General features: G+C 46.5%; 1 protein-coding gene across 4 annotated transcripts; it reads left to right on the top strand.

Moving 5' to 3' along the window:
• Window positions 1–5,503: 5,503 nt before the first annotated feature.
• NRM (nurim) lies at window positions 5,504–10,289 on the top strand. 4 transcript variants are annotated; one of them, XM_007532303.2, is made up of 4 exons: window positions 5,513–5,685; window positions 6,254–6,450; window positions 8,714–8,890; window positions 9,430–10,289. In XM_007532303.2, the coding sequence occupies exons 1-4, from the start codon at window positions 5,553–5,555 to the stop codon at window positions 9,709–9,711; spliced, it is 789 nt and encodes a 262-aa protein (XP_007532365.1). In that variant the 5' UTR covers window positions 5,513–5,552; the 3' UTR covers window positions 9,712–10,289. The 4 variants fall into 4 exon arrangements, with proteins under 4 accessions (XP_007532366.1, XP_060045364.1, XP_007532365.1 ...); XM_060189380.1 differs by having other exon boundaries at window positions 5,513–5,715; XM_007532304.2 differs by lacking the exon at window positions 8,714–8,890 and having other exon boundaries at window positions 5,504–5,685.
• Window positions 10,290–10,875: the final 586 nt, after the last annotated feature.

The raw sequence follows: 10,875 nt of genomic DNA, 5'->3' as shown, positions 1-10,875 counted from the left end.
AATATAGGTCCATGAAAGATAATGAATGACATAGTGGGGGTTGTATTGTTAAATGGGAATCTGGGGAATGTTATGCATGTACAAACTATTGTATTTACTGTTGAATGTAAAACATTAATTCCCCAATAAAGAAATAAATTATTTAAAAAAAAACAAGGGCAAAAAAGGGAATATTTTTAATGTAAAAAACAATAAAATTTGTATTTACTTATTTTTTAATATTTAATTTTTTAATGAATGAGAAACATAGGAGGAGAGAGAAAGAGCCAGACATCACTCTGGTACATGTGCTGCCAGGGATTGAACTCAGGACGTCATGCTTAAGAATCCAAAGCTTTATCCACTGTGCCATCTCCCGGACCACCTTATATATATATATATTTTAATTCTTTTTTGAGGAATTAATGTTTTACATTCAACAGTAAATACAATAGTTTGTACATGCATAACATTCCCCAGTTTCCCATTTAACAATACAACCCCCACTATGTCATTTATCATCCTTCATGGGCCTGTATTCTCCCCACCCACCCACCCCAGTCTTTTATTTTGGTGCAATACGCCAATTCCATTTCAGGTTCTACTTCTGTTTTCTTTTCTGATCTTGTTTTTCAACTTCTGCCTGAGAGTGAGATCATCCCATATTCATCCTTCTGTTTCTGACTTATTTCACTTAACATGATTTTTTCAAGGTCCATCCAAGATCGGCTGAAAACGGTGAAGTCACCATTTTTTACAGCTGAGTAGTATTCCATTGTGTATATAGACCACAACTTGCTCAGCCACTCATCTGTTGTTGGACACCTGGGTTGCTTCCAGGTTTTGGCTATTACAAATTGTGCTGCCAAGAACATATGTGTACACAGATCTTTTTGGATGGATATGTTGGGTTCCTTAGGATATATCCCCAGGAGAGGAATTGCAGGGTCAGAGGGTAGGTCCATTTCTAGCCTTCTGAGAGTTCTCCAGACTGTTCTCCACAGAGGTTGGACCAATTGACATTCCCACCAGCAGTGCAGGAGGGTTCCTTTGACCCCACACCCTCTCCAGCATTTGCTGCTGTTATCTTTTCTGATGTCTGACATTCTCACAGGAGTGAAGTGATATCTCATTGTTGTCTTGATTTGCATTTCTCTGACAATCAGAGACTTGGAGCATTTTTTCATGTGTTTCTCAGCCTTTTGGATCTCTTCTGTGGTAAATATTCTGTCCAAGTCCTCCCCCCATTTTTGGATGGGGTTATTTGTTGTCTTGTTGAATCTGGCAAGCTCTTTATATATGTTGGTTATTAAACTCTTGTCTGATGTATGGCATGTAAAGATCTTCTCCCATTCTGTGAGGGGTCTCTTGGTTTGGGTAGTGGTTTCTTTTGCTGTGCAGAAGCTTTTTAATTTGATGTAGTCCCATAGGTATATACTTGCCTTAGTCTTCCTTGTAATTGGATTCGTTTCACTGAAAATGTCTTTAAAATTTATGCGGAAAAGAGTTCTGCCAATATTTTCCTCTAAGTATTTGATAGTTTGTGGTCTTACATCCAAGTCCTTGATCCACTTGTAACTTACTTTTGTATTTGGTGAAATACAGTGGTTCAGTTTCATTCTTCTGCATGTTTCAACCCATTGTTTCCAACACCATTTGTTGAAGAGACTCTGCTTTCCCCATGTAATAGTCTGGGCCCCTTTGTCAAATATTAGATGTCTATAGGTGTGGGGGCTTATATATTTTTTACTGGGTATTGGGACCTCACACATGTGAGGCCATGGCTTCTGGGCCAGCTTTTTTCATTATTTTAGGGGGAGGAAGAGGAGGGATTCCACAACATCACTCCACCATCCATGTAACTTCCCTAGATGTGCTGTATAGTGGTCTCATGTGGTGTCACAGATCAAGCACAGACTTCCTGTTTGGTGAGGTGTAGAGTTTTCAGAATGACCTGTCTCGTGGTTCCAATTGATTTTATTTTATATAAAATAGAGAAGAGACAGAGAGAGAGAGAGAGAGAGAGAGAGGAAGAGAGAGGCAGGAGAGAGTGGGGAGAGAGTGGGGAGAGAGAGAGAGACAGGAGACAGAGTATCACCCTTGTACATGCAGAACTGAGGATGGAACCTTGAGCTTCAGGCATGCAAATCCAATACTCTTCTAGTTGTAATATTTTCTCAGTGGAACTTTTGTTTAATGTGGCACCAGAACCTGGTATATGCATTATGCCAACTTTCTCTCTCTCTCTGTCTCTCTGTCTCTCTCTCTTTTTCCTTCAGGGTTATTGCTGAGGCTCTGTGCCTGCACTACGAATCCACTGCTCCTAGGGGCCATTTTTTCCCCATTTTGTTGCCTTTGTTGTCATCAATATTGTTATTGTTGCTATCGATGTTGTTGGATAGGACAGAGAGAAGTCAAGAGAGGAGGGGAGAGAGAGGGGGAGAGAAAGACAGACACCTGCAGACCTGCTTCACTGTCTGTGAAGCGACTCCCCTGCAGGTGGGGAGCCGGGGGCTCAACTGGGATCATTGAGCCAGTCCTTGTGCTTAGTGCCATGTGTACTTAACCTGCTGCGATACCACGTGACTCCCTCTCATCTTTTTTTTCCATTATGTTTTAAAACTTTATTTTATTTGATATAATAGAGAGAAATTGAGAAGGAGGGAGAGGCAGAGAGACACACCTGAAGCGCTGCTTCACCACTCGTGAAGCTTTCCCCCTGCAAGTGGGGACCTGGGGCTTGAATCTGGGTCCTTGCGCATGGTAATATGAGCACTTAACCAGGTGCACCACCACCAAGCGCTCCTTTATTTATTTATTTTAAGGTTTACCTACTTATGAGAGAGCAAGTAGGGGAGAGAGAACCAGAGTATCATCTAGTACATATGTACCTAGGACCTAAATCTAGACCTCTTGCGCCTGCAAATATATTTTTTAGTATTTTATTTATTTATTAGATAGAGATTGAAAGGGAAGACACACACACACTAGTAGCACTGCTTCACCACTAGTGAAGCTGCAGGTAAGGACTGGGAGCTTGAACCCTAGGTCCTTGTGCATTGTAAGATGTGTGCTCTACCAGGCATGCCACCACCCAAATCATTATTATTATTTTTAGACACAGAGGCATAGAGAAAGAGTGAAATACTCCATGGAAGTTCCCTTCCATGGAGTGGGGGTCAGACTCAAGCCTGGATTGCATACATGTCAAAACACTACACTAACCAAATGAGTTTTTTTTTTTAATTTTCTTTAATCTTTTTATTTACTGGTTAGAGACAGCCAGATATGGAGAGGGAAGGGGAAAGATAGGGAGAGAGACAGATAGACTGCAGCACTGCTTCACCACCTGCAAAGCTTTCCACATATAAGTGGGGACTGGGGGCTCCAACCTGGGTCCTTGTACATTGTAACACATGTGCTCAACCCCCACCCGGCCCCCAGATGAGTTGTTTCACCACCCCTCCCCCATCTACTTTAGAGAAAGGCAAGAGCAGAAGACAAAACACCACAGAAGTGCTCTACCATCTGTGGAGTCCCCCGATGCATTCCATGTTTCCATGTGGTGCCAAGGCTCAAACCCAAGACGATGTACCAGATGAGCTAACTCCTGACCCCACTTTTTAAATTATTTTTTATTTTTTTTAAAAAAATATTTATTTTATTTATTCCCGTTTGTTGCCCTAGTTGTTTTATTGTTGTAGTTATTATTATTGTTGTCATCGTTGTTGGATAGGACAGAGAGAAATGGAGAGAGGAGGGGAAGACAGAGAGGGGGAGAGAAAGATAGACACCTACAGACCTGCTTCACCGCCTGTGAAGCGACTCTTCTTCAGGTGGGGAGCTGGGGGCTTGAACCCGAATCCTTAAGCCGGTCCTTACGCTTTGCACCACATGCGCTTAACACACTGCACTATCGCCCGTCTCCCTTAAATTATTTTTAAAGTATCTTTATTTATTTACTGGACAGAAACTGTCAGAAATCTAGAGGGAAGGGGGAAACAGAGAGAGAGACAGAGAGACACCTGCAGACCTCCTTCACCATTCGCAAAACTTTTCCCCTGCAGAAGGGAACCAGGGGCTCTAACCCGGGTCATTGCACACTGTATCATGTGCACTTAACCAGGTGAGCCACCACCTGGCGCCCTGACCCCACTTTAAACAAATAAAGTGGGGAGTTGGGCGGTAGCTCAGGGGGTTAAGCGCACGTAGTACCACGCACAAGGACCGGCTTAAAGATCCCAGTTCAAGCCCCCGGCTCCCCACCTATAGGGAAGTCGCTTCACAGGCGGTGAAGCAGGCCTGCAGGTGTCTATCTTTCTCTCCTCCTCTGTCTTCCCTTCCTCTCTCCACTTCTCTCTGTCCTATCCAACAAAGGCGACATCTATAACAACAACAATAATAACTACAACAACAATAAAAAAAACAAGGGCGGCAGTCTGGTGGTAGCACAGTGGGTTAAGCACACGTGGCCCAAAGCGTGAGGACTGGAGTAAAGATTCGGGTTCGAGCCCCCAGCTCCCCACCTGCAGGGGAGTCGCTTTACAGTTGGTGAAGTAGGTCTGGAGGTGTCTTATCTTTCTCTTCCTCCTCTGTCTTCCCCTCCTCTCTCCACTTCCTTGTCCTAACAACAAAGACATCAATAACAACAACAATAGCGACAACAATAAAACAAGAGTAACAAAAGGGAATAAATATTTAAAAAACAAGGGGAAAAAAGGGGTAAATAAAGAAATATTTAAAAATTTTAAATTTTTTAAAAAATATTTATTTATATATTCCATTTTATTGCCCTTGTTGTTGTTTTTATTATTGTAGTTATTACTGTTGTCATTGTTGGATAGGACAGAGAGAAATGGAGAGAGGAGGGGAAGACAGAGAGTGGGAGTGAAAGACAGAAACCTGCCGACCTGCTTCACAGCCTGTGAAGGGACTCCCCTGCAGGTGGGGAGCTGGGGGCTCGAACCGGGATCTTTAGGCCGGTCCTTGCGCTTTGCGCCACGTGCGTTTAACCCGTTGCGCTACCGCCCAACTCCCATGTTTTTTGTTTTTAACTGTACTTGGTGATTCAGAAATTTGAGCTCAAAAGCCTGCGTCAATGACCTTCTGTTCTCTTGTCCTGTTACTAAATGTGTGTAATCTCCAACTCTGTTTTGTAATCTCCAACTCTGGTTAGTAATCTCCAACTCTGGTTATTTTCTAGCCAAGGCTGTAAAAGAAAAAGTGCTTATGATGCTATTTCCACGAGAAACCTGCAAATAATAACTGTCTTCATTTTAGTTGAGAAAACTAGGCAAGCTGGAATCTAAGCCACGAGTGACTGCAGACTCTTTTCTCCTCTCACTTGAGATTCTAGCATTTCCTTCTGTGACGCACAGACCGCAAGCGGCAGAAATGTACCCAGCCAGCACCTGCCAGCACCAGCAGCAAAACTCCTCTGTGGTTGTCGCCGGAAACAGAGGTTTTTCACGCGCGGGAGCCCCGCCCTTCTGGGCGGGGTCTCGGGCAGGAGGCGGGGCCTGCGCCGCGGGAATCCCAAACCCGCCCCTTGCCCCACCCCTCCACTTCTAGCCATGGCCCCCGCGCTGCTCCTGGTCTCTGCTGCCCTCGCCTCTTTCATCCTAGCCTTTAGCACTGGAGTGGAGTTCGTGCGTTTTACCTCCCTTCGACCACTTCTTGGAGGGATCTCGGAGACTGGTGGTCCGGGTGAGCTGGAGGGAGAGAGGATAAACTGGAGTAGTGAGATGCAGCTGCGGGCGAGGGGACAGGGGCGGGGCTTGGAGACAAATGACAGGGGAAACCCGGGAGAGGGAATTAAAATCGTAAAAGTCATCAAGAAACTGCTGGACAGACCAGAGAACTAAATCAGGAACTTGGGCGTAAGCGTTTAGGAAAGGGGGGAGAGTGAGAGCCTGAGGGGAGGAGAACTGTGATGAATGGGGATTTTTAAGAGTGCTTTATAGAAACTATGGAGAGGGGCGTGCTAAAGAGAGGCAGCTTTTGGAGAACAGAAAGAAGAGGGGCAATCCAACGCTGACATCTCCAGTTGTATGTCCCCAGAATGAACCCTCTCCCCCAGCTCTGAAGGAGGGAAGAAATAGAGAATGGAAAAATGAGGTGGGCAAAGCCTAGAAAAGAAGCATTACGACACTTGAAAACATTAAGTGATATATGGCTTGGGACTCTCAGAGGAAATGAGGGTCTATGGGTTGGGGGGAGGCGCCTGTCTCCCATCTCCTTGATCTTTTATCCCTTTCTCCCAACTTCCTCCTAGTTGCCCGCCAGGGATGGATGGATGTTCTGCACGACCACAGTGTCCTTGCATCCTTAGCGCGAAACCTTGGGCTCCTACTATTATTTGTGGGACAGCACAGCCTCATGGCAACTGAAACAGTGAAGGCATGGATGTCTCGGTATTTTGGGGTCCTTCAGAGGTCACTGTATGTGGCATGCACTGCCTTAGCCTTGCAGGTATGAGACCCTGACTGCTGTTTCCAAGGGAAATAGAGTTGATGGGTAGGATGCCCAGGATTGGAGGGGCAAGGCAATCCACAAAATGTGGATTCTGAAGAACTGGGGGATATTCAGAGCTCTAATCTCAAATTCCATTCCTCCAAAGCACATACATATCCTACTTTTTTATCAAGAATGATGTGTTTTGTCCTTCCTCGAGCACTGTATGTGCATTTTCACCCTTGCAACATTGTTTATGTTGTAGCGCTTGCTAGTCCCTCATGAATTCCTCTTCAGTCTTACCCTTTCTTCAAAACCACTTCCCTAGGTCTCAAGAGGATGCTTCCCAGTTGGTACTCATATACCTTTTAAAAAAGATTTTATTTGGGAGTCGGGCAGTGGGTTAAGCGAACGCCACGCGCAAAGCGCAAGGACCGACGGAAGGATCCTGGTTTGAGCCCCCGCTCCACACCTGCAAGGGAGTCGCTTCACAGGCAGTGAAGCCGGTCTGCAGGTGTCTTTCTCTCTCTCCGTCTTCCCCTCCTCTCTCCATTTCTCTCTGTCCTATCCAACAATGACAACAACAACAATAATAATAACTACAACAATAAAACAAGGGCAACAAAAGGGGATAAATATTTTTTTAAAAAGATTTTATGGGGAATAGGGCGGTAGCACAGCGAGTTAAGCACAAGTGGCCCAAAGCGCAAGGGCCATCGGAAGGATCCCGGTTCAAGCCCCCAGCTCCCCACCTCAGGGGAGTCACTTCACAGGCGGTGAAGCAGGTCTGTAGGTGTCTATCTTTCTCTCCCCCTCTCTGTCTTCCCCTCCTCTCTCCATTTCTCTCTGTCCTATCTAACAATGACGACATCAACAACAACAAAGAAAAACAACAAGGGCAACAAAAAGAGAAAATAAATAAATATAAAAAATAAAATAAAATAAATTTTAAAAGGATTTTATTTATTCTGTATAAGAGAGATACATGAAGAGAAAGAGAGCTAAGATAGAGCTCTGCACTGGCACTTGGAGCACTGGGGATCAAACTGGGAGCCTTAAGCATGAAGGTCTTATGGTCTGTCTATCAATTGACCCATTTCCCCCAACTGCCCACTTTTTCTTTTCATCCCTCTTCAGTTTGTTAGGGAAAAATCATCATGGGGCCAGGTGGTGTGTACCTGGTTAAGCCCACACATTACAGTGCAAAAGGACCCAGGTTCAAGCCCTGGTCCCCACCTATAGGGGGGAAGTTTCACAAGTGGTGAGGCAGCGCTGCAGGTGTCTCTTTGTCTCTCTCCCTCTCTATACCCTTCCTCCCCTCTCAATTTCTCACTTTCTCAATCCAATAATAAATAAAATGAAATATTAAAGAGAGAGGAGAAAGAGCATCACTTTGGCACATGGGATGCCAGGGGTTTTAACTCAGAACCTCCCTCATACGTAAGAGTCCGAGGTTTTGTCTACTGCTCCATTTCCCAGACCCAATATGTCTTCTTACTAAGTACTTGATATAGGCTAATTTGAGTATCAGATCAACTCATCCAGTTTGTAAAACTGAATTTTTAAAAATTTATTTTGGATGGAAACAGAGAAACTGAGGGGAGGGGAAAGAGGGGGGAGACCTACTGTTTCACCACTCTTGAAACTTTCCTCCTGCAGGAGCAAACTGAGAACTTGAACCAGATCCTTACACACTGTAATGTATGTGCTCTGCCAGATGCACCACCACCTGGCTCCCAATTTTCCTGGGAAATTTTGCACTGTGGTCTAAGAAGATACTTGGGATGATTTCAATGCTCTTGAATTTGTTGAGACTGTCTCTGTGGCCTAACATGTAGTCTATCCTTGAGGATGTGCTGTGTGGATTTGAAAAGAATGTGTATTCCAGTTTTTTGGGGTGAAGAACTCTGAAAATGTCCAGGAGGTCTAGACATCTCATCATTTAATTCTCTTGTTTAATTCTCTTGTTTCTCTGTTTTGTTGATCTGTCTAAGTGTGAGAGTGGAGTGTTGAAGTCTCCCACTATTATTGTAGTTCTTTCAGTAGTATTGTTATTATTAGGGCCCGGACGTGGCACACTTAGTTGAGAACACACAGTTTGTAAATTCTAAGGTTATCCCAGCATCCTAAACATGGTGAATCTCTGTTTATCATGGAGGCAACAACAAGCCAGCCAAGGATAAGACCTGCTTCTAAAAAAAAAAAAAAAAAAGACCTGCTTCTAAGTTCAGGTCTTTCAAAGATAGGCTGCTAGAATACCCAGTCCTTTGTCCTTCTTCAGCTGGTGATGCGGTACTGGGAGCCTGTACCCAGCGGCCCTGTGTTGTGGGAGGCCCAGGCTGAGCCCTGGGTGACCTGGGTGCCCCTCCTCTGCTTTGTGCTCCATGTTATTTCCTGGCTCCTCATCTTCAGCATCCTTCTCGTCTTTGACTATGCCGAACTTATGGGTCTCAAACAGGTAAGACTCTCAGATCTCTGATGCTAAGATATTTCTTTTCCCTTTCATGAATTTCCCTCCTCCTCCCATGCTTTTCCTTCTTCTTCCCACCACCCTGACATATCTACCTCACTGATAAGATGGTATCCCCTCTGCCCTCCCTCAAAAATCAGAAATCAGGCCTAGGTTGTGGCGCACCTGGTTGAGGGCACATGCTATCATGCACAAGGACCTGGGTTCAAGCCCATAGTTCCCACATGTAGGAGGAAAGCTTCACGAGTGATAAAGCAGTGCTGCAGGTGTCTTTCTCCCTCTCTCCCTCTCTCTCCTTCTTCTTGATTTCTAGCTGTCTCTAGCCAATGAATAAAAAAAGATAATTTTTTAATAAGAAAAATTTTAAGTCAGAAACCACAGGCCTCTTGGACCCGGGGAAGGTTCATGAACCAGAGATAGAGGGTGGAGGGTCACTAGTTTCTGAGGGCACCTGGAAGGGAAAGGAAGAAGGGACAAGGTGGCAAAAAGATTATGATTCAATTTCTAAATGGTGCTCCCTCTCCTAGGTATACTACCATGTGCTGGGATTGGGTGAGCCCCTGGCTCTAAAGTCTCCCCGAGCCCTGAGACTCTTTTCCCATCTGCGTCACCCAGTGTGTGTGGAGCTGCTGACTGTGTTGTGGGTGGTGCCCACCATGGGCACTGACCGCCTCCTCCTTGCTCTCCTCCTCACTCTCTACCTGGGCTTGGCTCATGGACTTGACCAGCAAGACCTTCGCTACCTCCGGACCCAGCTGCAAAGAAAACTTCACCTGCTTTCTCGGCCCCAGGAGGGGGAGGCTGAATGAGGAGCACTGGTTTCAAGCACCAGTTCTTCCTTTCCCCTTGGAATTCCAAATCCCTTAATATTTGGGCCCTTACCACTTCATCCAGAAGCCCAAACCTTGAACAAAAGGGTCTGTGTCCTTTCATTTGCCTGAAATTGTACTCCTCACTCCTCGGGGAGTAAAATCCATACTCTAAGTTCCATACTCTAAATGGAGTCTCAGCCGCTGGACTACAAGGTCCACTTCCCACTAGCCAGGAAGAAGGGCAGCTAACTTATCTCTGCGCAGTTTAGGGTTTGACCCTCCTTTGGCAACCACCTCACTAGAAGTAGGGTCTGCAAGACTGTTACTGCTACTGTGCCTCAGGGATCACCTTCTCCATTTCCTGCCTCCCTTTCCAGTTGCCTGCAAGTTTGATGCTAGTTGACAGCAGCTCCACGATCCAGGCTGGGTCTTGTCTTAGGCCCTGGCCCTGAGCTCCACTTCAAACCCAGTTCAGAGAATTCTCCAGCTCTTAATTGGGGTAACTTAAAATCTCCCTGCACCTTCGAGTTACACGTGCTGCAGGAAAATAAAATTTAGCCTGGTTTTTCCACACACGCGGCATGGGTCTGTCAGTGTTTGTAACTGCTGGGTCAGAGTTGGATAGCAGAGCCAGGGCGCGCCAAACTCGAGTCTGGGCAGCCACCGCGCCCTCTGGCGACCGCCGGGCGGCGGCTGCTCCCCACCGGCCCACCCCCACCTTCCCGAGAGGCCCAATCTCCCTCCAAATCCCACTGCTTCCCCGCTGGTGACCAGGGAAAGCAAGGGAGACAGGTCGAACTACTGAGAGTGGGACAGCTGCTCTGGTAGGGGAGGGAGCTTCCAAAGCAGATGGCTTTTGTGCACCTCTCCAGCTGCCAGGCCCCCACAACCTGGCAGCCGCCCTGGACCCCGCCGTAACAAAGGCTGGCCGGGGATGGCAAAAGCGTGGGGAGGAGGGCAGGAGATGGGAAGGGCGGGCCCCACTCCGAGCAGCTGCTGCTTCCTCCCCAGTCCCTCGAGGGGCCTGAGTCACGGGCCGCCGCCCAGGGTCGGCGGGCTGGGGGCGGGGGCCTGGCCCCCGGAGCTCTACAGTGCTGCGGGACGGGAGCAGAGTGAGGCGCCTGGGAAGAGAGGGTGCAGGACTGGGACTTAAGAGGGAGA

The sequence above is a fragment of the Erinaceus europaeus genome, chromosome 4 (assembly GCF_950295315.1).
Source record: "Erinaceus europaeus chromosome 4, mEriEur2.1, whole genome shotgun sequence".
In the NCBI taxonomy this organism is placed as follows: domain Eukaryota; kingdom Metazoa; phylum Chordata; class Mammalia; order Eulipotyphla; family Erinaceidae; genus Erinaceus; species Erinaceus europaeus.
Note: the sequence above shows the minus strand (reverse complement) of the source record. Positions and strands in the feature narration are given on the sequence as shown.